Here is a 26,284-nt window from a genome sequence, read left to right on the forward strand (position 1 = left end):
TACCTTTATTTAACTAGGCATGTCAGTTAAGAACAAATTGTTATTTACAATAACGGCCTACACCGTCCAAATCCTAACTCGGACGACTTTGTGACCAAACACCGGCCAAACCCTAACTAGCACCAATTGTGCGCCGCTATATGGGACTCCCAATCACGGCCGTCTTGGCAAAAGAGAATATATGCAGCAAACACACTTGTGTAAAAACAACAACGTAATTTTATTTCTTTCATCCTGAGGTCCGTTTTGTGCTTTGGCAATACAAACATAACTCACCCAGAATAATAGCAACAAGTTCAATAAAATAATTGTAAAGGAAAATACATTGAAAAGAAACAAACCACCACTGTTGAGGCTATTTCAATTTGTACATATCTCCGCACATTACACAAGATGATCAATCATGCCAAATAACTAGACCGCGTGACAAATGACCTAATTTCACTTTAACTTGGTGGAATTTAGCTTTTTCAAGAGCTCTACTTTTGCATCTGTATCACCAATTATGGCAGGAAGTTGAGTAACATACTGAGTATGCAATTGTGGATTCCATTCAACTGTAGCTCCAGAAAATAATTGTAGGGGGGAAAGCCATGGAAAATAAACAAACCACCACCGTTATAGCTACACCAATGTACACTGCACAAACATATAAATGCAACATGTAAAGTGTTTCATGAGCTGAAATAAGAGAATTTAATGTTAATTTCTCTACCATAAACTGCCTCACAACACGTGTATGGCGTCATGTAGGTGAGCGGTTTGCTGATGCCAACGTTGTGAATAGTGTTCCATGGTAGTGGTGAGGTTATGGTATGGGCTGGCATAAGCTATGGACAAAGAACACAATTGCATTTCATCAATGGCAATTTGAATGCACAGATACACTGTGACAAGATCCTGAGGCCCATTGTCATGCCATTCATCTGTCGCCATCACCTCATGTTTCAGCATAATAATGTACAGGCCTCATGTCGCAAGGATCTGTACACAATTCCTGGAAAATGTCCCAGTTCTTCCATGGCCTGCATACTCACCAGAAATGGAGTATGTTTGGAATGCGCTGGATCGTGTAAGCGTGTTCCAGTTACCGCCAATATCCAGAAACTTCACACAGCCATTGAAAAGGAGTTCCACAGACCACAATCAACAGCCTGATCAACTTTATGTGAAGATGTGTCACGCTGCTTGAGGCAAATGGTGGTAACACCAGATACTGATCCACACCCCTAACATTTTTCAAGGTATCTGTGGCCAACAGATACATATCTGTATTCCCAGTCATGTGAAATCCATAGATTAGGGCCTAATGAATTTATTTCAATTGACTGATTTCCTTATAGGAACTGTAACTCAGTAAAATCTTTGAAATTGTTGCATATTGCGTTAATATTTTTGTTCAGTATACAAATTATTGTATTGAAAAATAAAGAGTATGTAAACCTATAAACACGTAACCTATGAACAATAAACACTAGTGGCATTAGCCAATGCAAACCCGAAACAGAACACACACACAACTCTTCTTATTCTTTATCTTTTCTGCTTTGCCTTTTCTTCATCTGCTGCACAATCATAAGGTCAAACTCCTCTCGCTCTCTGAAATGATTAAAGGGAAATACTATCAGAAAAATAAAAACAAGCTACAGTCCATGAAATCACAAAAAAGAATAGACAAATACAGAGTCAACCTCTCACCTATTACTGATGCCAGGCCCTTGTGAGTATTTCTCTTCGGCCTTAACCAGGGATATGTCATCGACCTCCGAGATTCCATGAATGACAGCCTGAAAATATCAAACTTGTGAGATGGAATAAAAGAAAGGACAGTTTGAATTACATTTTGTTCTGTATTTGCATACTACTACAAGAACACTAGCCTGGTCGCATTTGAATGCGCTTCACTGTAATAGCTAACTCTCACAATTGTTGTCATGCCATTTGTGCATGTACAAATCTAGGACCAATCTGCAACAACACTCAAGACATTGAGTCACCTCTGGTAAGAGCACTTCGAGGATGAAACGGATCTGATCCAACTCTGGCAGACTTGGCAAGGCTTCCTCCATGATGCTCCTGAGGTAAGTGAAAACCTGCTCCACCTGCTGGTCCGTCTCAAAGTAGGGGTCCACTGCTTGACCACTGGCCTTGCGGAAGGCCTTCAGCCACTTGGACACCACCTGACCACTGATAATAGCCTATGATATGGAGAAAAGAGAAGAAAAGGTGCCTAACTTATGCCCAGGGATAAGCTATGTTTTACTCTCTTCTTCCCTCAGCTTACTAACTCTCTGACCTGCAAGTGCCTTTCCACGCCTCTTTTATCGACGATGAACTGCAGTAGTTTGTCGTTGGCCCGGTCCCGTGCAGCCTTGGCACGGTCAGGTAGCAGTCTCTTGGAGACCTGTGGCTCCTGGTCACTGCCCTCGGTGGTCGCATGGTCTTCCGGAGTCCCCTGGTAACTTCTCTGGTCCTCCAAGTCTTGACTTGGCGAGGCCAGGTAACTGTCAGACGGGCCGAGAAGGTACAGCTTTCTCATAGGGATGCCTGGAGGGCAGGAGCACAAATAGGAGTAATACATTGGAATTGGCAATAATTATTATACAGTGAAAATCTGACAATGTTAAACAAGTGTTAAACTTTCACAATGGTTCATAGAGAAGAATGCCCCATTGTTATCAACCAGAGTATGTAGGTTCCTGTCAAGAAATGTTGCTCCATATCCTCATTCTACTATCGCCTCCTTGGCACATGGTTTGTTTTGATAGTTGTTCCTGCCAGTCTGTGGAAGCACCGGACTTGCTTGCACCTAGGAATTGGCATTAAATAGCAATGAAATAGGTACAAAAAATGACTTTGAACACAGGCCATTTCAAAACTTACTGATGTCATCAGCAACATACTCAACGAGGGAACCGGAAAATGAACCACAACCTGGGGGAACAAATGCATAAACATTTGATTCACTGGTCATTCAATTATATGCAGGCTTAGAACCTCAATTGATTGAAACACTAGCTACAAAACATTGTGTACTGCATATCCAACTGAAGACATTGGACAAAGAGTCAAATTCTAACCTCCTATGTTTGAAGGTTCTCTTACCAAGGCGAATTCTATAGTCCCCAATAAGCTTCAGGCAATAGTGGATGGCAGTACCATATTTCTCCTTGGCTTTGTCCTGTGAGAGATACCCACATTTCACCTCACATTCTCCATACATACGTCAACTGAAGTAACATATAGACAGTAAGTTAATAAGTAAAAATAGTAATTTCAATAGCTAGGTTTCCATCCAATTGGTGACTAATTTTCATGTGAATAATCTAAAAACTGCAGAAAAACAATATGGGCATTTTCCAACGAGAGATGCGTGATGACATAGTGCACCTAAAAATAACTTTGGGTTTCCATCACATTTTCAACTCTACTGATGGCTTTGTCACAAAAATGTTTTGCGTTATATAGCGAACGTGCCCACTCTGGTCTTGGCACATGCGCCCTAGCCAACAGCTCGCAGATACAGTGCGGGTATAGCCTACATCACGGGATTATTTTGGACAATAGAGCGATATTATTTGCATTTGTCAAACGGCAGACAAGCATCGATTAACATGTCATCAGAATAAGATCCTCAACATTTATTGGAAAGGAGCATCAAGCTCATCGATGTGCACTGTCACCACCATGTGACTTATTTCATCTGTAGCCTAATAAACTGCATGCTTTCCCGAGTCATAGTGGGAGGACAACCCGTCATCACGTGTCCCACGTTTACTTCGATATGATGGTTATTATCTCAATATTTCTCGCATAATACAATTTACAGACATGAAAAGATCTCACCTTGTCTAGCATGTTTGATTTTTGTCGACATTTGGAACATTTGATGCTTCTATCAGGTCTGTCATGCCATTTTTACCTAACATGTACTTCACTTGCATAAGAAGGTTGAATGGAAAACTGGATCTACATGTCAATATTTGGAAGTCAACCATGGCACATTAATGACATAATATTTATCATATACTTTAAGTGCAAGTAAAGAAAAATCTCACCACCAACTCATTTGACTCCTCACAGTCAAAGGGCTTGATATTCTTTAAGGAGACCTTGACACTAAAGAAGGGTAAAATAAAATGTTTTATTCATCCTTCAAAGTCGTGTCACTAAATAAATATGTGACTTACATTGGCGCCACAAGAGGGCAGAACTATGCGAATGATTCATGTTTCCTTCCTGCCTTCTTTCGTAAAGAGCAAATTCCTTCAGGTTACAGCCATAAACATACATATTTGTCTTGTTTTCATAGAGATCATTGGTTACAGCTAATAACAGCACACGAAAACAGCTTCCCTGCATAAATGATGTCTGGAAACATCTACACTTTCATATCTACAATCATTATTAGTATTACTGAAGATGCTCACCCCTTCCTCTTCTGTGTGAAAAGAAATGTGTCGATGAACACGACGCTGGCTTTCTTCTCTTTGCGGGAAACATACATGACCTGACGATGAAATGAGAAGCAAACATGTCATACATGCAAGTGTAAGTCCAGTCCCATTCCAAATCACTAATGATAGAAGAAAGCATACTAGGAATGAGTAGGAGTCAAAATCAATTGGACTAATGAAAATTACCATAGCAGGCCAGAAGGGACAACGTTGATATTTACACCAGACACAAGCTCCCTTTGTGATGGATAGGGTTTCTGGGGGGGGGGGTCACAAAAAGAAAATCATCCAATCTTTCATAACACAGTAAAGACATGCAGTTTAGAGAGCAGTTTAAAACTAGCTTACTCTTTGGCGAAGTGAAACTGGGTAGGTCATCATCCTCCTCATCCTCCAGACTACTGTCCTCCTGTTCGTCGAAGGACACTTGGAGCGGTTGCAGTGGGGATGAAGAAGGTGGAGTAAGGCTCAAATCACTTGATACATCGGCCACACCTATGCAGTGACACAAATTTCACACATACCAACTTTTTACAATCTACAATCTTCAAATGGAACATTCAAGTGTTCCTGCTTACATTGAATGGCATACAGTGCATTCGTAAATTATACAGACCCCTTGACTTTTTCCACATTTTGTTACGTTACAGGCTTATTCTAAAATTGATCAAATACATTTTTTTCCCTCATTAATTTACACACAATACCCCATAATGACAAAGTGAAAACAGGTTTTTAGAAATTGTAGCAAATTTATTTAATTTTTTAAAATTACTTATTTACATAAGTATTCAGAACCTTTGCTATGACTCGAAATTGAGCTCAGGTGCATCCTGTTTCCATTGACCATCCTTGAGATGTTTCTACAACGTGATTGAGTCCCCCTGTGGTAAATGTTATTGATTGAACAGGATTTGGCACACACCTGTCTATATATATATATATATATATATATATATAAGGTCCCACAGTTTACAGTGCATGTCAGAGCAAAAACCAAGCCATGAGGTCGAAGGAATTGTCCGTAGAGCTGAGACAGGATTGTGTCGAGGCGCAGATCTGGGAAAGGGTACCAAAAAAATTATTGCAGCATTGAAGGTCCCCAAGAACACAGTGGCCTCATCATTCTTAAATGGAAGAAGTTTGGAATCACAGTTTGTTAAAGGGCACCTAAAGGACTCTCAGACTATGAGAAAGAAGATTCTCTGGTCTGATGAAACCAAGATTGAACTCTTTGGCCTGAATGCCAAGCATCACATCTGGAGGAAAACTGGCACCATCCCTACGGTGAAGCATGGTGGTGGAAGCATCATGCTGTGGGGATGTATTTTCAGCGGCAGTGACTGGGAGACTAGTCAGGCTCAAAGGAAAGATGGATGGAGCAAAGTACAGAGATCCTTGATGAAAACCTGCTCCAGAGCACTCAGGACTTCAGACTGGGACGAAGGGTCACCTTCCAACAAGACAACGACCCTAAGCACACAGCCAAGACAATGCAGGAGTGGCTTCGGGACAAGTCTCAATGTGAGTAGCCCAGCCAGAGCCCAGACTTGAACCTGATCAAACATCTCTGGAGAGACCTTAAAATAGCCTCAAACCGACGCTCCCCATCCAACCCGACAGAGCTTGAGAAGATCTGCAGCGAAGAATGAGAGAAAGTCCCCAAATACAGGTGTCCCAAGCTTCTGGCGTCATACAAAGTACTGGGTAAAGGGTCTGAATAATTATGTAAATGTGATCTGTTTAATTTGTAAAAATGTCTAAACCTGTTTTTGCTTTGGCATTATGGGATATTGTGTGTAGATTGATGAGGGGAAAACACTATTTAATACATTTTAGAATAAGGCTGTAACGTAACAAAATATGCCGAATACAACAGGTGTAGAGACCTTAACGTGAAATGCTTACTTACAAGCCCTTAACCAACAATGCACTTCAAGAAATAGTTAAGAGAATTTTTACTGAATAAACTAAATTAACAATAAAATAACTAACGAGGCTATATACAGGGGGGTACCGTTACCGAGTAAGAGACGGTAGCACCAACATTATGAACAAAATAAGTTACAAACCATGCAAAAAAAACACAAAATACCACAGGTGGTTAGGAGCCCGTAAAACGGCAGCTATCCCCTCCAGCGCCAAAAGTCAAGGGGTCTGAATACCTTCCGAATGCACTGTATGCACTTAGAATCTATTTGGCTTACTGTGAACAGTGATATTCTCTTGAGCTGCACCCGGACTTGTTTTCTGAGAGGCACAATCGTTGTTTTCCTCAGACTGAGGGTTCTGTGGGGACATAAACAACATCATGACATGGTTGTTATGATGGCATTATAAACTCAACTGGCGTCAAAAGTAGTGGAGAGCAATGTTAAAGCATTGAATCAGTTGCAGTGGTGACTGACTAGTTCTCGTGAATTAAGCGCAGAAGTACCTGTGTCTCAGCGTGCCTATACATAAGTCTGAACTTGGCTGCCCTTTGCTTCGGTGTCTCACAGCCATAGGCAACCCATAACTTGGGACTGGAATGGCCTGATGTGTTCTCTGGTGATGTATTGGCTTACTTTGGTGGACTGGTATCCTCATTCTCACTCAAATTCCTAGAATTCCACAAGCTGGACCACTGGGCTTGCTGGGTCCACCGTCTCTGACTATTGCAACACTTCCTTCTAATCTTACGGCCTTGTGAGGACCTCGTTTGAGCACACTTCAGTATCTACTACTGTCTCTCTAAGTTTTGTGCTTTCCTGGTCTGCTTCTGTATCACTTGGCCTCACATTTGCTCGGATGACGCGTCTTGCTCTTGTTTCTTGCTCTTCAGGCGCCGATGGCAACTGTTGGTCTCTTCCCTTTTCGGATGTTCTGGGGTCTCCTAACACCAGAGTGCTGCTCGTCTCTCCAGAGGGGAACATATCCAATGCCAAGCGCAGTGCTCTCCGGTATTTCAATTCTCTTATTGGGTCACTCCTTTTGGAAGCATGATCACCTGCGCGAGGATGAAAGATATTATTGTTGTTCAGTCTTCACAAGGTTGGGATAAGAGTGATGTGGGAGATTTAAGTGACATTGTATGCAAGCACCCTTGATCATATTGTAACCAACGATCACATAATAGCAAACAAGGCATTGTAGTAGACATGTATAATCTCATTTGAACATGTAGGCCTACTGTCTATGTTAGCATCTTTACTCTTATCTGATCCCATGATGTCCAAAATATCTGCCCTTTACACTAGATTATCAATCATGCCAAATAACTAGGCTACGTGACAAATTAAATCATTTCACTATAACTGGTCAGGTCTTTATTGTTTTGCAAAATCAAGAGCTCTGCTTTTGCATTAGTATCACCAAATATGGCAGTAAGGTGAGTAACATATCGAGTATGCAAATGAAGATTCCACTCAACTGTACAACACTTTGTCCTACAAGTACTCACTAACTCAAGGGCCTACTTATGGGAAGTCACTCCCTAATCTGAAATGGTATCGGAATTAAATTATGTAAATGTTTTGACAACTGCTGAAAGTGAGCCAGGTTTATAATTACAAAATGTTTATCATCTCAACGGGACAAATTGAAGTGGAACCGAATGTTGACTAGAGAAACACCAACACACAAAGGCCTAGGCAGCTACAAGGAAAGAATCCCTGCTTCAGGTGGCTTGTAGGTGATATGGGAGAGGAAGTTGGACAGTATAAAGGTGTCAAACTGCATATCTGAAAAGGAAATGAGGCTCATTGTACATGAACGGAGCCACTTCCAATGCCTCTAGTCATGTGACATAAGATAACTTGTGGTTAGGAGGAAGAATTGACTGGCACTGGTTAATAAATGAAGGTACTGTATGTTGACAGAGAAGTGTTGTGGGACTTACTCAGATGTCCAGAGATGCTCTCGATGCATTCTTGGGTCAGGGCTTGCGTTTCCTTCTGCTGCACCCACACTCTGCAAAACAAAATACACACTCCTCCAATAGTTATTGATGAATGTATCCATGTCAGAGCGAGACAAGACTACTGAATTTGTCAATAACAAGAGGGGGCCTACCTGTGACCTTCTCCCAACATTTCCACTTCCATATCCTTCTTCCTCTTGGAATTACACACCCTTCTCAAAACCTTGTACAAGTGAAACAATAGCTGTATGTGAAACGGATGCTAAATACTGCACCCCTCCCCTCCAAAATACTGTACTAGAGGGAGCTTTTGAGAACATGTGTACTGATTCCACGTGTTTACAATTCCATCTGATACTGACAGGGATGTGTGGTCATTTGTGTATGTGCACGTATCCAAAGGATGTTAGCCTAGCAATGTCTTTGCCTTACCTTAGCTGGCCAGTGGTGGCCTTTCCACTTGCATAGGAGATATTCAGATGCTTCCATGTAAACTAGCTAGCTACCCAGAATCTGCAGGGCGACAATCTCAATGTGGTGAGCATAGAATTAAGAATGAATATTATCATTCTTATTACTATGGTTGTGAGGCTATCGTCTAGCTATGACGTTTCAAAAATATTACTGGCAGACATGGCTGATTATTTGATAGCTCGAACAAAAAAACGAAAGTCCTGCTACTAAATGTTCCTTAAGTAACTGTAGTTGATGGGTTTACTGTTCCTTCGTATCAAAACAAATCCTAACCACTTTCGCATTTGCAGTGGGCCAGCCAACTACTGTAGTCGTCATTATGAGCAAACAAAAAACAATGAATATCCCCTGACATACCACGCAAATAGATTTTGCAGTATATGTTACTCACTCAGTTGATTGAGGTGTGACAGGAACTAGTTTATCCAGTCACCACATCAGCTAGGCTACAATTTGGTCGAAACTAGAAGAGTACTGTAGCTAGTTGCTACTGTCAGGGATAGCTCCGAAAGAAACTTTACCACATTCATAACATAAAGTCCCTCCATATTCCACTCTCGTCTCATGGCCAGCCGCGTCATACGCTGCGCACGCAAGCAGATTTGAATTGGGGGAAGAAGCAGGCTACCGGTAGGTACAGTGTGTTAATCAAAATGTTATACGATAACAATTACATGGCGTATACAGAATTTACTTTTCGTAGCAGGTTCGGAGAATTTACACGTTTACAATTTAGCAGACACTCTTATCCAGCGTGATTTACTCGAGCAATTAGGGCTAAGTGCCTTGCTCATGGGAACATTTTTCACCTTAGTCCATTCAGGCGACCTTTCAGTTACTGGCCCAACGCTCTAAACCGCTAGGCTTCGTGCCACCCTACACAGCAGGTTAGCATAAATAGCATAGCAGGTTAGGACAATTAGGTCACGGTTAGGAAAAGGGTTAGTTAAAATGCAAAAAATCACCCAGAAACAACTCAATTTTATATTTGGGCAATTTATGCATCACTTCCGTCCGTAACTGTAGCCAATCTAGTCACAACCTAGTTTTACTATTGCCACCACAATCACAGACTGTGAGGCTAATATAATATTTCCAGGCGAGAGGGGTGTTATTTCAACAAAGTGTGCGCTGTAAGGCAAACAATGCATTAGCATACACTTGTCGATGCATCTGTCCAGACAGTACAGTAGGCCTCTGGCTGCTACCAGACGCCCTTGTGTGAGGGCCAGTAGGGGCACTCCTTGCTCTGATACAGGACATTCCAAAGCTCTAGACCAGTAATTTATATGGTCGCACGCCAGGGCAGTGATGATGGGGGAAGTGTCCTGCAAAGGGTGCCATCACCCTTTGGTTGGGGCCCACCTCCAGGGGGCCCCCCATGATAGCAGATGAACAGTCATAAGCAATGGCAAAATGTGGAGAATTGCAGGAAATTTGCTTTAAAACGGCAAACATTTCTCTCAGCCTCATGGCAAAATGTGTAGAACAGCAGGAAATGTGTGTTTAGCTGATTCATAACAGTAGTCAATCGAAGGTGTAAATTAATTCGTCTGACGACTCAAACTGAATTCCTCTGCTGCTTTATGTTCGCTACATACTTCATTCGGAGACTGCCATTGTTGAAGTTGTTTGTGGTGACGTCAAAATGAGAGATGTTGTACAAAACAAAGTCAACAGCGATTGGATCATCTCTAACAATTAGAGTATCAATGCCAATTACACATTTTCTAAATGTCGCTTTGCCTACATGTTTTCTGGCTCTGGCCTAACCCAAAATGTGTAGAATTGCAGGAAATTTGCTTTAAAACGGCAAAATTTGCTCTCAGCCTCATGACAAAATGTGTAGAATGGCATTATAAAATAGCTTTTTTTTTCTGGCAATCTTTTTGTTGTTTTTTGGGGGGTTGGAGGTCCCTTGGAGGTAGGTGGCCCAAATGCATTATTTTGGCCATGGTGAACAGTCATCGCAGATCAGTGTAGGTTCATTCCGGTGTCATGGCCAAATTCCCAACCTAGGCTTGGCTCCTCACATTATCATTCCCAGCTCACTGTGAACCCCTCTCCTTTCCACTACATTCAACAGGTCGTTGTTGTATTATGAATGTTCTTCTCAACAACAACTACCGGTATGTTCTTATTTTTCCCATTTATAATATTGGTAGAAGAGTATAGAAATGAATGGCCAGCTCCAAAATAATTGGACACACTTTATTTTATGAATTCCCCCTCCAGGACAGCTTTTGTTTGTCATTTAAAACATGGTGCAAATTAATCATATATGAAATATATAAAAACCAGTACACCAGGCACAAAATATTATCTATCTAGTGTCTTCTTGATACCCATTCCCGTCGCGCAACTCCTCCACCTCTTAACCCTCCCCATCCCACCATCACATGTACATAAAACGGTTTATTAAAAGGAAGAAGGTAAACTACAACAAAAAAGTAGGAAAGCACTAGTAGGGTAAGAATAAAAAAAAAAATAGGGGGGGGGACCGGGGAGAAGTCAAAACAGGACAAAACAAGAGACGACCAGACAGTACTTATAAAGTACATTCAAACATTTACACACAAATAAATACAGAGACCTTTAACCTAAACGAAAGTGTGCCTTCTTGAAATATCCCAAAACATGGGCATTAAAACCCTAAGTATTCAATTCAATTCTAGCCTAGGTAAGGGTACGGTTCAACAATAAAATAAGCCAACATGTATATAAATGTGAGAGTGGTAAATGCAGCTGAAAACCATTCAAAAGCAACAAATAAGTATAACCCTTTTGTCCATGACTAAGTTTTACCATTTTTGTTTAACAATTCTTAAAATATAATTGAAAAAGAAACGAAAGAAACTATAATCATTGACCGTTTCCCCAATTAGTTTCCTAACAGTAAAAGATGTACAGCAGTGATATCCATATAATATCAAGTCCAGGTCCCTCTTATTGTCCTGGAAAACAGTGTTCCCCTTGAATCGTCTTCGCTGACCCCACTGGCTATGCATTATGTTCCTGGAAACCATGTGTAATTAAAATATTTTATCACATTGAGATATGGATTATAGACAGTTGCAGACCATGTCTATGAATATCAAACAAACTACGATTTATTATATGCTTGTTATGATCTTTGATTTATTTTTCCACACTGCTAACACAGCCACTGCTTATAAGCCTCAATGGCATTGAATAATGATGCTTAGTTAGCACCCTGAGCTATTACACTCACATGTTATCAATTGTAGACTGACGCAGAGGACCACGGCCAAGGCAAGAATGCTAGTCTGGGGTGCGGCAACTCCATCATCCAAAAGCTCGGCGGCATGGCCACCATCCTTTTTGCACTTCTGCCTGTAAATATAACCATGGTTCAAGAAACAATATCAACACTCATAAAAGGTAAACCAGCCAGGCTTATTTAGCTGATTCATAACAGTAGTCAATCTGAAGGTGTAAATTCATACCAGCTCAGTGTAAATCTGTACCAGCTCAGTGTCACTGGATTGATACTTACAGCTGCTTCTGTAAATACAGCTTGCTGGACTCGCAGGCCTTGGTCTGGCTCTCGGCTGCTATCCGCTGGCTCTCAGCAGCTGAATGCAAAGCCACACAGGACGCCCACGTGTGAGAGGCCTGTGTCAAGTTCTCCTGAAGTAATTCGATGTGCTCTGAAATCATAATAAGGCCTAAATCAAAACACTGAGTGACAGAAATAAAACATGTAATCCATGTTTACAACAATTAATTTTGAAATTCAATGACAGTGACATTTAATGCTAAGGCATACTTTGGGTAGTTTTCGATGTCTTCTTTGATAGACAAAAATAGGACATCCCTAGTTCACATAATGCCTTATTAACTTATAAGGTCATGTCTGGCCCTAGGATTGCTTATCAGTACGAGTGGTGTACTGTACATGACTCCATGACGTCTCTTAACTATTTTGGGAATTGTCTGGCAGCAAAGGGGTTTCACTCACATTAGCTGTGTTTTTCAAATTTTCCAATGTTCGAAGAATGCAGCAATAGATGCTAGCTATGCTGTTTGACAGGGCTCTCCTAGGCAGCTAAAATGTTGTAAACGTATTTCTCATTAAGACCCTGTTGAAGGCGGGGTGCCTGATATTTATCAGAACAGGCATCTCCCCTTTCACACAATGTGTCATTTTCATATCGCCTTAACTCGGGAACTTATCATTTCCTTCTGTTGTTCAAAGTCAGGAAATCTACTGTAAAAAAAAGTCGCAGCTACGGTATTTATTTTCTAGCCCCTTGGTTACAGCTTACTTAGCTCTGGAATACACTTCTTATCTGTAGGGTTTTCAGCATTTCGCGGTTAGCTCACACCCCTTGAGTTTTGTTGTGTTACAGCCTGAATTTAAAATGGATTAAATTGAGATGTTTTGGTCACTGGCCTACTACACGCATTACCCTATAATGTCAAAGTGGAATTATGTTTTCTGAAATTTTAACTAATTAAAAATTCAAAGCTGAAATGTCTTGAGTCAACAATTATTCGACCCCTTTGTTATGGCAAGCCTAAATAAGTTCAGGAGTAAAAATGTGCTTAACAAGTCACATCACTCTGTGTGCAATAATAGTGTTTGACATGATTTATGAATGACTACCTCGTCTCTGTACCCCACACATACAATTATTTGTCATGTCCCTCAGTTGAGCAGTGAATTTCAAACACATATTCAACCACAAAGACCAGGGAGGTTTTCCAATGCCACGTAAAAAAAGGAACCTGTTGGTAGATAAGTAAATAAAAAAAAAGCAGACATTGAATATCCCTTTGAGCATGGTGAAGTTTTAAAGTACACTTTGGATGGTGTATTAATACACCCAGTCACTACAAAGATATAGGCGTCCTTCCTAACTCAGTTGCCGGAGAGGAAGGAACCACTCAGGGATTTCACCATGAGGGCAAGGGGGACTGTGAAACAGGAACAGAGTTTAATGGCTGTGATACAAGAAACTGAGGATGGCTCAACAGCATTGTAATTACTCCACTATACTAACCTAATTGACAGAGTGAAAAGAAGGAATCCTGTACAGAAAAAAAATATTCCAAAACATGCATCCTGTTTGCAGCAAGGCACTAAAGTAAAACTGCAAAACATGTGGCAAAGCAATTAACTTTTTGTCCTGCTAAAAAGTGTTATGTTTGTGGCAAATCCAATACAACACATTACTGAGTACCACTCTCTGTATTTTCAAGCATAGTGGTGGCTGCATCCTGTTATGGGTATGCTTGTCATCGGCTGTTGTTCCTGAGTGGCCTAGTTACAGTTTTGACTTAAATCGTCTTGAAAATCTATGGCAAGACTTGAAAATGGCTGTCTAGCAATAATCAACAACCAACTTGACAGCGCTTGAAGAATTTAAAAAAATTATAATGTGCAAATATTGTACAATCCAGGTGTGCAAAGCTCTTAGAGACTTACTCAGAAAGACTCACAGCTGTAATTGCTGCCAAATGTGATTCTAACATGTACTGACTCAGGGATGTGAATACTTATGTAAGTGAGATATTTCTGTATTTCATTTTTAATACATTTGCAGACATTTTCTAAAATCATGTTTTCACTTTGTCATTATGGGGTATTGTGTGTAGATGGGGGGGGGATAATCTATTTAATCAATTTTAAATTCAGGCTGTAACACAACTAAATGTGGAATAAGTCAAGGAGTATGAATACTTTTTAATGGCACAGTAGAAGTAGCCCGTGTGACTGCTTTTAAAGAATGGTAAACAGATGGGATGGCTATTGAAGACATTCACTCTGCTGAAACTTGCACTTAAATCCTAATTTGTCATCCGTTTCCAACGTTTGTAATCACAGCCTCAGATGATGTAAACTCATTTTTGAAGGAGCAATATCCAACCAATCATGTGTATTTATTTACTGTAGCTAGGGTGGTTTCTATGGTTACAGGGGAAAATGCTGCTAAGAATATCGTGGCTGAGAAAGTGCTCCTTTCATGGTAGCCAATACCAGAGGCAAAAATCCCATACCCTCCCACCGTGACATCAATTTTCCTACCTTGGTTTAGCATGATTTTTGAAGTGAGGTTTGCCTCGATTTCTTTATGCATCTCAATTTCTTTTTCCAGGACTGTAATGTTTCCACCCAAAATAACCTGCAAAAAAGACAGTGGTGGTCATTGAGTAAGTCCTCAGGAATTTCCAGAACTAGTTAATACAACTTCTGTGAACATTGGCACAGTCATCCCAAGGAGTCCCTCCTATCACATATTTGAAATGTTGAGTGAAAGCAGGCTTGTGCCAGAACCAGATTTGGCTATGAGAACAGCCTCTGAAAACATTCCTTTCATCCAGCGTTTTATGTGAAACAACACCAATGAACACATGTACTCTAATACAGTATCTACGAAGAAAAGAGGTGGAAATAATGATCTCATCAAAGACAACGGTGAAAGATTAATTTCTTTGTGTTTAAAGAACATGGACTGCTGCCGAAATGGCAACATTTCCCCTACATACTTCTGGTCAAAAGTAGAGCACTATATAGGGAATAGGGTACCATTTCAGACACAGACGTGGTGTGCCCTATTTCTGCTTTCCCTCTTCTTCCAGGAAGGGTTGATCTTGACCTCCCACCCACTCCCTGGGAAAGACTAGCTGCTTTTAATATTTTGATTGCTGCATTTGCAGAGTATTTGCATAACTGTCCACATTAAATGGATACTGTCTTTCCATTGTGCCTCTGGTTGTTATGTAAAGGCCTAATGTGGATTTTGGGTCTGCCATTTATTTTCACAAGTAATCATTTGGCATGATACAGTAACGTGTTTTCACTGACACTGTTATAAACAGTCAAATGGAAATGGTATCAACAAAAAAGCATGAAATCGTAGCCATGACCGTTTAGATTAGGTTTGGATGTCCGATCAATCTAAAATGACACGATGTGTAAGGGCGTCAGGTACAACGGAGAGGGTAGAAGAAGGAGAGAGGCAGAGGATAACTGTGGCAGCTTGAGGGATTGAGCAAGTCAGTTGTAACCTCAGGCCTGCGGGAACCAGAGAGGGGAGTGGGAGGGGAGGGAAAGCAAAGCGAGGCAATGCAAACACTCACGTTTTCCTGCCGACAGTCATCCAGGGACACGTTGGTCTGTCCCAGGCGCTCCAGGAGCCTCTCTGTCTCCCTGAGCTGTCGGGTCTGGTTGGCGTGGCCCTCCTCCACCATCTCCTCCAGGGCTGCCTTGTTCTTGGCGTACACCACCCTGGCCCCCTCGTGCTTCTCCGTCAGGGTCTGTAGTTCAGCTCGGCACTGGCTGGCACTCTTCATGTCCGGAGAGGTGGCCCACACCACAATAATGATGAGGGAGATTACCGACCACAGGGCCAGGCAGGCGATCACAATGTTGCGGGTGGTCTGGGATGACTTGGAGCTGGCCATGGTGGACAAGAAGGTTGTGGTGGTGCTGATGATGATGATTAGAAAAAGTTGATCCGGAGTGTTTCCTGTCCTGCGAGAGGTGTCTGTGTAAAGAGGCAGGAGGTTCCTCTCAGAGTGAGTAACTGACTGAGTCTGTCTAAAGGATGGACTTCCCCTAAAACTCTGCCTCTGCTGGACAGGAAAGGGGTGTGGCCCTGGCTCTCCCCCCTCTGTCGCCCTCCCTTTCCTCCCACTCTGTTCCCTTCATGCCCTGTTAGGGGGGGCAGTAATTAAAAAGTAAATCAGAACATGAGACAGAGAGAGGAGATATGAGCTGTTCCCACACACACTGTGTCGGCTGCAAGGAACATTATGAGGGGAAAATTAAAGCAAAACCTCAAAGTGCCTGGTGTAAAGCTGTGTTTTTCCCTGAAAGGGTGTGTGTTTCTGTTTCCATTTCTCAGTCGCAGAGAGAAACCTGGCAGGACTCCCAACTCCACATAGAGCTGGCCTTGAACGCAGCTTCGCGTGGAGAGTTCAGTCACACAGCCTGTTTTGGTTCTTCAGCTATGTCTTATTTGAAACACTTTCACAAGAGCCTGAGTGCAGTGCCTGAGGCAGCGACTCAGTGTTTCCTGAACTCATTCCAGCAGGGCCCTAAGAGAATCCATGGCACACAGACACACCCCAAACAACTCAGGCAACCCAGTTGCTATGCTCTTAGAAAAAAGTATTTAGGATAACCCTTTTTGGTTCCACAAAGAACCCTCCTACATGGAACCTTAAAGAGTTCTACCTGGAGTCAAAAATAGTTCCTCAAAGGGTTCTCCTATGGGGACAGCCGATGAACCATTTTAGGTTCTAGATAGACTAGGGAAAAAAGGTGCTGTCTGCCCCCTCCATCAACAAATTACGACATAAAACTGAACTCTGCTCCTGTTTGAGTATGTAATCTGTATACCCATAATAGATAATGATGTAGTTGGATGCATCCTGGTTGTATGTATTATTTTCCTCTGTCACAATCTAAACTGACACCAATGTTATGCCTTTGTCATGCATGTTTGATTTCATTATATTGAATTCCTCTGATCAAATACCGAACCAAGTTCCAGATGAAACATTCCACAGTAGTCTGAGAAAGGAATGACTCACTCTGCATTTTCAGCTACCCTCCTATGTGACAATAAAAAATTAAAAAAGGGCCTGGAAAGCACAACTTCCTCACTCTTTGTCCTCATGAACCTCTTTGCCAAAACATCCAAAAATGGTAAGGAAAATTAAGAGGATGTGGAAATGAGATGGCTCTTGGTTGGATACTGAGTGAACAAAACATTAGGATCACCTTCCTAATATTTATTTGCACCCCCTCTCCATTTTGCCCTCAGAACAGCCTTAATTCGTCAGGGCAGGGACTGTACAAGGTGTCGAAAGCATTCCACAGAGATGCTGGCCATGTTGACTCCAATGCTTCCCACAGTTGTGTCAATTTGGCTGGATGTCCTTTGGGTGGTGGACCATTCTTGATACACACGGGAGAGTGAAAAACCAAGCAGCGTTGCAGTTCAAAGGTACAAATCTTTTGTCTTGCCAATTTACACTCTGAATGGCACACATAGACAATCCATGTCTCAATGTTTAATAATCCTTCTTTAACCTGTCACCTCTCATCTACACTAATTGAATGGGAGCATAGCTTTCTCCTGGTCAGTCTATTTCATGGAAAGAGGTGTTCCTAATGTTTTGTACACACCATGTATATAGTATATTACAACACTTCAGGAACTGGCACGGTAGTAAGTTGAGTGAAATGAAAAATACCTTCAAAAATTTGAAGTATTTAGGTATTGGTACAAATGAAGGAAACAGGTTTCAAGCAAGTTTTTAGAAATTGTTCCTGAAATGTTCTAGAATTCAGGGGCATATTTTCAACTTATCAAACAAGAATGTGCCTTGTAAGTTGAGGCAATGGCATATACAGTACTAGTCAAAAGTTTGGACCCACCTACTCATTCAAGGGTTTTTCTTTATTTTTACTATTTTCTACACTGTAGAATACTAGTGAAGACATCAAAACTATGAAATAACACGTGGAATCATGTAGTAACCAACAAAGTGTTAAACAAATCAAAATATATTTGAGATTTTTCAAAGTAGCCACCATTTGCCTTGTTGACAGCTTTGCACACTCTTGGCATTCTCTCAACCAGCTTCAAATGGTTGCACCTGGAATTCATTTCAATTAACAGATGTGCCTTGTTAAAAGTTAATTTGTGGAATTTCTTTCCTTCTTAATGCATTTGAGCCAATCATTTGTGTTGTGACAAGTTAGGGGTGAGAGCCCTATTTGGTAAAAGACCAAATCCATATTATGGCAAGAACAGCTCAAATAAGGAAAGAAAAATGACAGTCCATCATTACTTTAATACATGTCATACAGTCAGTTTAATACAGTTAGTCAATGCGGAAAATCTTTTGAAAGTTTCTTCAAGTGCAGTCGCAAAAAACATCAATCACTAAGGATGAAACTGGCTCTGTCACACCCTGATCTGTTTCATCTGTCTTTGTGCTTGTCTCCACCACCCTCCAGGTGTCTTCATTATTCCCCAGTGTATTTATACCTGTGTTCTCTGTTTGTCTGTTACCAGTTTGTTTTGTTTTGTGAAATCTACCAGCGTTTTTCCCCTTGCTCCTGGCTGTTCTAGTTCCGGTTTTCTAGTTTTCCCGGATTTGACCATTCTGCCTGCCCTGAGCCTGCCTGCCGTTCTGTACCTTGCCACACCACACTGGATTATTTAAACCCTGCCTGCTCTGACCCTGAGACTGCCTACCGTTCTGGACCTTTTGCACCCTATCTGGATTACTGACCTCTGCCTGCCCTTGACCTGTCGTTTTGCCTGTACAAGTAATAAACATTTGTTTCTTCCACATTGTCTGCATCTGAGTCTTACCTGAAACGTGATACTCTCATGAGGACCGCCACAGGAATGGAAGACCCAGAGTTACCCCTGCTGCAGAGGATAAGTTCATTAGAGTTAACTGCACCTCAGATTGCAGCCCAATTAAATGCTTCACAGAGTTCAAGTAACAGACACATCTCAACATCAAATGTTCAGAGGAGAATCAGGCCTTCATGGTTGAATTGCTGCAAAGAAACCACTACTAAAAGACACCAATAAGAAGAAGAGACTTGCTTGGGCCAAAAACCACGAGCAATGGACATTAGACCGGTGGAAATCTGTCCTTTGGTCTGAGTCCAAATGTGAGATTTTTGGTTCCAACTGCCTTGTCTTTGTGAGAAGCAGAGTAGGTGAACGGATGCTCTTCGGGTTGTGTGGTTCCCACCGTGAAGCATGGAGGAGGTGTGATGTTCTCGGGGTGCTTTGCTGGTGACACTGTGATTTATTTAGAATTCAAGGCACACTTAACCAGCATGACTACCATAGCATTCTGCAGCGATACGCCTTCCCATTTGGTTTGCGCTTAGTGGGACTATCATTTGTTTTTCAACAGGACAATGACCCAAAACACACCTCCAGGCTGTGTAAGGGCATAGTTTTGATGTCTTTACTATTATTCTACAATGTAGAAAATAGTGAAAATTAAGAAAAACCCTTGAATGAGTAGGTGTGTCTCAACTTTGGAATGGTACTGTAGCTGGAAAGATAGTTGATGGTGTGTTATAACAAGATACAGTATATGACAATGAATGGAGGACCAACAGACTGGTAGGCTTCATGGGTATCTGGTTCATACAGCGCTTCAATTAACTCCCAAAGCATTTTTGCACTATAAAATACACACTGCTTGAATGTCCCCTTTAGTGACCAAGTACTTTGTCATGTTCTTGAAACTGTTTGGCTTAACAAAATAATTATGGGATATATCTGTCTCTATTTTTGGCCAGGCGATTGACGGGAGTGTATGAGGAGAACAGAGGTTGGCCCAAACACAAAGAGAGGAGCTGCCAAGCCAGTGCTGTCAGTCACCAAAGTGCATCTGGCAGCAAGCAAGACGAATGTCCACACTATTGATCACTATTAGAAATGGATCGGTTAAGGGCTTTGTAACACCACTTCAGGATCAGGCAGACACAGGGAATCTGCTTTCAAAGCATTGGTTTGATATGAAGCGACCAACGCTGCACTGTCTTCTTGAGATGGGGAAGGGACATCTTTATGAAAGTGTACTGTATAACACTTCCCCCTTTTTCAGATGTCTCAAAGTACACTATTTATACAAAAGTATGTGGACATCCCTTCAAATTAGTGGATTCGACTGTTTCAGCCACACGCTACCTTCCCGAATGCATAATGCCAACTGTAAAGTTTGGTGGAGGAGGAATAATGGTCTGGGGCTGTTTTTCATGGTTCGGGATTCGCCCCTTAGTTCCAGTGAAGGGAAATCTTAATGCTACAGCACACAATGACATTCTAGACGATTCTGCGCTTCCAACTTTGTGGCAACCGTTTGGGGAAGGCTCTTTCCTGTTTCAGCATGACAATGCCCCCGTGGACAAAGTGAGGTCCATACAGAAATGGTTTGTCAAGATCGGTGTGGAAGAATTTCACTGGCCTGCACAGAGGCCTGACCTCAACCCCATCGAACATCTTTGGGATGAATTAGAATGCTGACTGCAAGCCAGGCCTAATCGCCCAACATCATTGTCCGACCTCACTAATGCTCTTGTGGCTGAATGGAAGCAAGTGGAAGCAATGTTCCAAAATCTAGTGGAAAGCTTTTCCAGAAGAGTGGAGGCTGTTATAGCAGCAAAGAGTGGACCGAGTCTATATTAATGCCCATGATTTTGGAATTAAATGTTTAACAAGCAGGTCACCATACACTTTTGGTCATGTGGTGTAGCTAGCGGGAGAGAAGGGGGAGGTCGGAAGCATTCTATTCTATTGATTAGTAAAATGTACATGAGAATTTTCAAAAAGAGCAATACAGAAAGTCAAAGTTTTACTGTCATGTTGACATTTTGTGTCACAGTGACATTTTTGAAGTCTACCGATAAAGATTCAATGAAGTCACTACTAGGCTGTATGTATTATTTTCCTCTGAGTCACAATCTAAACTAGACACTATGGCTTTGTCATACATGTTTGATTTCATTATATTAAATTCCTATTTTCATATTGGAGATATGAGTTATGCGTTGGTAGGGTGGTGTTGTTTGCGTTTCGCCCATGGAGCTCTTGCCTTCCAGCGATGTCATTTGAAAGAGGCCCCAAAATAATATAGTCCCACACTGTTTTGGGGCAGAGTGGTTTTTGTGTTTTTCCCTTCAAGGACAGGGAACCACACCGCAATACACAGTAGATCTCTGTTATGTGTCACCTGTCCTTGAAGGGACATAGTAATGGTGTCTAAGAGAAGTCAAAGCTAAGTTTTAATATGAAATGTTACCATTACTGCTTGTCATACTATAGTATAGGCCACTAAACACAGGCAAGACATGGCAACAGAAAGCAGTTTACAGTTCATATTTGAAAAATGAGACTGAGATGTGTTATGTTGTACAGTGGAGAAGTAGCATGAAGACAATACTATAATGTTCAACAAATGTAACTTTAATGGGCAGCTTATACAGCAGCAGCAAGTACTCACCTCTTGATCAGCCACTTCTTTTCAGTGTTATGGTGATATACTGCCATCTAGCGATTTAAACTTCAAGGAAGCATTTGCAAGTAAAATTTTATCCAATAGGACAGCTCTAGTTTCAGCTCTATTTTCTTTTTTTGCTGGGGTATATTCTGGGGAAAGAGTGGTATATGAGACTGGACAAAAACTGAAAACACTATACAGATGTAGGATCTTATTTTGAGCCATTTTGCTACAGCAGGAAAATAATCTTGCAGCAACACGAAATGTAAATTACTACGTGGACTCTAATAAATAGGCATTTTCGTAGGGGTTGATACATTTTTTGTTAAGGCAAATTAAGTCTGACATTTCGAAGTGGAAATGACATACTTTAGAAGCCTTTTAAACCTCATACACTAAAAGTTTGCACTTCTTGCTGTGCAGGAAAATGTATTCTCAGCAACAAAAGGGTGATCAAATGAAGATCCTACATCTGTAGGATCAGCTAGTATAGAGTGGTGGAGTCTTTAGTTTGATGCAAAGCAAACACTTAACATATGAATGAAACTTGGGCTTTTCACCTATCCCCATGTAATCAGAACAATCACAATGATGTGTGTCACACCCTGATCTATTTCACCTGTCTTTGTGCTTGTCTCCACCCCCCTCCAGGTGTCGCCCATTTACATTTTAGTCATTTAGCAGACGCTCTTATCCAGAGCGACTTACAAATTGGTGCATTCACCTATAATATCCAGTGGAACAACCACTTTACAATAGTGCATCTAACTCTTTTAAGGGGGGGGGTTAGAAGGATTACCTTATCCTAACCCAGGTATTCCTTGAAGAGGTGGGGTTTCAGGTGTCTCCGGAAGGTGGTGATTGACTCCGCTGTCCTGGCGTCGTGAGGGAGCTTGTTCCACCATTGGGGTGCCAGAGCAGCGAACAGTTTTGACTGGGCTGAGCGGGAACTGTGCTTCCTCAGAGGTAGGGAGGCGAGCAGGCCAGAGGTGGATGAACGGAGTGCCCTTGTTTGGGTGTAGGGCCTGATCAGAGCCTGAAGGTACGGAGGTGCCGTTCCCCTAACAGCTCCGTAGGCAAGCACCATGGTCTTGTAGCGGATGCGAGCTTCGACTGGAAGCCAGTGGAGAGAGCGGAGGAGCGGGGTGACGTGAGAGAACTTGGGAAGGTTGAACACCAGACGGGCTGCGGCGTTCTGGATGAGTTGTAGGGGTTTAATGGCACAGGCAGGGAGCCCAGCCAACAGCGAGTTGCAGTAATCCAGACGGGAGATGACAAGTGCCTGGATTAGGACCTGCGCCGCTTCCTGTGTGAGGCAGGGTCGTACTCTGCGAATGTTGTAGAGCATGAACCTACAGGATCGGGTCACCGCCTTGATGTTGGTGGAGAACGACAGGGTGTTGTCCAGGATCACGCCAAGGCTCTTAGCACTCTGGGAGGAGGACACAATGGAGTTGTCAACCGTGATGGCGAGATCATGGAACGGGCAGTCCTTCCCCGGGAGGAAGAGCAGCTCCGTCTTGCCGAGGTTCAGCTTGAGGTGGTGATCCGTCATCCACACTGATATGTCTGCCAGACATGCAGAGATGCGATTCGCCACCTGGTTGTCAGAAGGGGGAAAGGAGAAGATTAATTGTGTGTCATCTGCATAGCAATGATATGAGAGACCATGTGAGGATATGACAGAGCCAAGTGACTTGGTGTATAGCGAGAATAGGAGTGGGCCAAGAACAGAGCCCTGGGGGACACCAGTGGTGAGAGCACGTGGTGCGGAGACAGATTCTCGCCACGCCACCTGGTAGGAGCGACCTGTCAGGTAGGACGCAATCCAAGCGTGCGCGGTGCCAGAGATGCCCAGCTCGGAGAGGGTGGAGAGGAGGATCTGATGGTTCACGGTATCAAAGGCAGCAGATAGGTCTAGAAGGATGAGAGCAGAGGAGAGAGAGTTAGCTTTAGCAGTGCGGAGAGCCTCCGTGACACAGAGAAGAGCAGTCTCAGTTGAATGCCCAGTCTTGAAACCTGACTGATTAGGATCAAGAAGGTCATTCTGAGAGAGATAGCAAGAGAGCTGGCCGAGCACGGCGCGTTCAAGAGTTTTGGAGAGAAAGGAAAGAAGGGATACTGGCCTGTAGTTGTTGACATCGGAGGGGTCGAGTGTAGGTTTTTTCAGAAGGGGTGCAACTCTCGCTCTCTTGAAGACGGAAGGGACGTAGCCAGCGGTCAAGGATGCGTTGATGAGCGAGGTGAGGTAGGGGAGAAGGTCTCCGGAAATGGTCTGGAGAAGAGAGGAGGGGATAGGGTCAAGTGGGCAGGTTGTTGGGCGGCCGGCCGTCACAAGACGCGAGATTTCATCTGGAGAGAGAGGGGAGAAAGAGGTCAAAGCACAGGGTAGGGCAGTGTGAGCAGGACCAGCAGTGTCGTTTGACTTAGCAAACGAGGATCGGATGTCGTCAACCTTCTTTTCAAAATGGTTGACGAAGTCATCCGCAGAGAGGGAGGAGGGGGGGGGAGGGGGAGGAGGATTCAGGAGGGAGGAGAAGGTAGCAAAGAGCTTCCTAGGGTTAGAGGCAGATGCTTGGAGTATAGAGTGGTAGAAAGTGGCTTTAGCAGCGGAGACAGAAGAGGAAAATGTAGAGAGGAGGGAGTGAAAGGATGCCAGGTCCGCAGGGAGGCGAGTTTTCCTCCATTTCCGCTCGGCTGCCCGGAGCCCTGTTCCGCTCGGCTGCCCATCTTCCCTATTGTCCCAGGTGCATTTATACCTGTGTTCTCTGTTTGTCTGTTGCCAGTTCGCCTTGTCTCGTCAAGCATACCAGCGTTTTTCCCCGTACTCCTGATTTTTATTATTGAATCCAAAAGATACAATATACTTGCAGTGAAGCCGCTCAACAACTACACCAAACCAGTCATCCAACAGACTCCCATTCAGAGCGACACACAGAAGTATCCAGGGTCAATGCCCTGCTCAAGGGCATATCTCAACAGATCTCCCACAAGGTCAAAAACGGGGACCTGAACCCTCCAAGATCCCCCCTAACAGTTCCCCAATAGCTGCCCCTCAACCATCTGAGACCCCTCCCACAGTACACCCCCAAGAAAAAATGTTGATGAAAAAAATTAAATGAATTCCACTCCCCACCCGCCAAGAACCCCCCCCCCCCCCCCCCAATGCACCAACAACCAATAAAATTAACTAAAAAGGAAAACAGAAAACAACAATTACAAAAAAACAAAGGACATCAAGGACAACTAAAATCATAACAACAAGGCCAACTGCATATGTTTTGAGTGCATGTCTGGCACTATTTACATGCGTGTCCGTGTATGTGTGTATATGCATGTGTACAAACACCTGCACGGCATCAGTCTCAGGCAAAACGGCATTAGCTGTAAAAACACTGCCCCCCAGTGTCATTCAAACTTACTTTTTATTAAATCAAAATCAAATGTATTTGTCACATACACATGGTTAGCAGGTGTTAATGCAAGTGTTGCAAAATGCTTGTGCTTCTAGTTCCGACCATGCAGTAATATCTAACAAGTAATATAACCTAACAATTTCACAACAACTACCTTATACACACAAGTGTAAAGGAATGAATACGAATATGTACATAAAAATATATAAATGCGTGATGGCCGAACGGCATAGGCAAGATGCAGTAGATGGTATAGAGTACAGTATATACATATGAGATGAGCAATGCAGGGTATGAAAACATTATATGAAGTGATATTGTTTAAAGTGGCTAGTGATACATTACATCAAGATGCAGTAGATTGTATAGCGTACAGTATATACATATGAGATGAGCAATGTAGGGTATGAAAACATTATATAAAGTGGCATTGTTTAAAGTGGCTAGTGATACATTTAATTACATCAGATAGCAAGATGCAGTAGATGGTATAGCGTACAGTGTATACATAAGAGATGAGTAATGTAGGGTAAGTAAACATTATATAATATAAAGTGGCTAGTGATAAATTGATTACATCAATTCTTCCATTATTAAAGTGGGTGGAGTTGAGTCAGTATGTTGGCAGCAGCCACTCAATGTTAGTGATGGCTGTTTAACAGTCTGATGGCCTTGAGATAGAAGCTGTTTTTCAGTCTCTCGGTCCCCGCTTTGATGCACCTGTACTGACCTCGCCTTCTGGATGATAGCGGGGTGAACAGGCAGTGGCTCGGGTGGTTGTTGTCCTTGATGATCTTTTTGGCCTTCCTGTGACATCGGGTGGTGTAGGTGTCCTGGAGGGCAGCTAGTTTGCACCCGGTGATGCGTTGTGCAGACCTCACTACCCTCTGGAGAGCCTTCTGGTTATGGGCGGAGCAGCTGCCGTACCAGGCGGTGATACAGCCCGACAGGATGCTCTCGATTGTGCATCTGCAAAAGTTTGAGTGTTTTTGGTGACAAGCCAAATTTATTCAGCCTCC

General features: G+C 42.5%; 2 protein-coding genes across 6 annotated transcripts; both read right to left on the bottom strand.

The window, feature by feature from the left end:
* Positions 1–201: 201 nt before the first annotated feature.
* On the bottom strand, positions 202–9,687 carry LOC106613618 (PWWP domain-containing DNA repair factor 3A). Of its 5 annotated transcripts, none has more exons than XM_045687390.1 (16): positions 9,224–9,687; positions 8,791–8,871; positions 8,511–8,581; positions 8,338–8,408; positions 7,238–7,446; positions 6,665–6,746; positions 4,806–4,952; positions 4,644–4,714; positions 4,431–4,510; positions 4,059–4,119; positions 3,106–3,181; positions 2,884–2,934; positions 2,297–2,547; positions 1,998–2,198; positions 1,699–1,801; positions 202–1,599 (listed from the first exon to the last, which is right to left on the bottom strand). In XM_045687390.1, the coding sequence occupies exons 2-16, from the start codon at positions 8,845–8,847 to the stop codon at positions 1,574–1,576; spliced, it is 1,557 nt and encodes a 518-aa protein (XP_045543346.1). In that variant the 5' UTR covers positions 8,848–8,871; positions 9,224–9,687; the 3' UTR covers positions 202–1,573. The 5 variants fall into 5 exon arrangements, with proteins under 5 accessions (XP_045543346.1, XP_014071539.2, XP_014071542.2 ...); XM_014216064.2 differs by having other exon boundaries at positions 1,699–1,787; positions 9,224–9,681; XM_014216067.2 differs by lacking the exon at positions 8,791–8,871 and having other exon boundaries at positions 1,699–1,787; positions 9,224–9,680.
* A 1,342-nt stretch (positions 9,688–11,029) lies between these two features.
* Positions 11,030–16,420, bottom strand: si:ch211-1a19.3 (uncharacterized). The gene is made up of 5 exons (XM_014216072.2): positions 15,940–16,420; positions 14,885–14,981; positions 12,350–12,503; positions 12,065–12,186; positions 11,030–11,847 (listed from the first exon to the last, which is right to left on the bottom strand). Coding segments are annotated over exons 1-5 (699 nt in total). The 5' UTR covers positions 16,264–16,420; the 3' UTR covers positions 11,030–11,845.
* Between the last annotated feature and the right edge of the window lie 9,864 nt (positions 16,421–26,284).

Source organism: Salmo salar, chromosome ssa10 (assembly GCF_905237065.1).
Source record: "Salmo salar chromosome ssa10, Ssal_v3.1, whole genome shotgun sequence".
NCBI classification, from domain to species: Eukaryota; Metazoa; Chordata; class Actinopteri; order Salmoniformes; family Salmonidae; genus Salmo; species Salmo salar.

What these genes read in the sequence shown, in the direction of transcription:
- LOC106613618 (XM_014216064.2), bottom strand. Translation starts at nt 8,847, where the DNA reads ATGGAAGCATCTGAATATCTCCTATGCAAGTGGAAAGGCCACCACTGG. An exon ending in ATGTTGGGAGAAGGTCACAG is followed by an intron (nt 8,409 to 8,510) that starts GTAGGCCCCCTC and finishes TTTGTTTTGCAG; the next exon opens with AGTGTGGGTGCAGCAGAAGG. An exon ending in GCGTGGAAAGGCACTTGCAG is followed by an intron (nt 2,199 to 2,296) that starts GTCAGAGAGTTA and finishes TCCATATCATAG; the next exon opens with GCTATTATCAGTGGTCAGGT.
- si:ch211-1a19.3 (XM_014216072.2), bottom strand. Translation starts at nt 16,263, where the DNA reads ATGGCCAGCTCCAAGTCATCCCAGACCACCCGCAACATTGTGATCGCC. An exon ending in ATGACTGTCGGCAGGAAAAC is followed by an intron (nt 14,982 to 15,939) that starts GTGAGTGTTTGC and finishes TCTTTTTTGCAG; the next exon opens with GTTATTTTGGGTGGAAACAT. An exon ending in AAAAATCATGCTAAACCAAG is followed by an intron (nt 12,504 to 14,884) that starts GTAGGAAAATTG and finishes TTATGATTTCAG; the next exon opens with AGCACATCGAATTACTTCAG.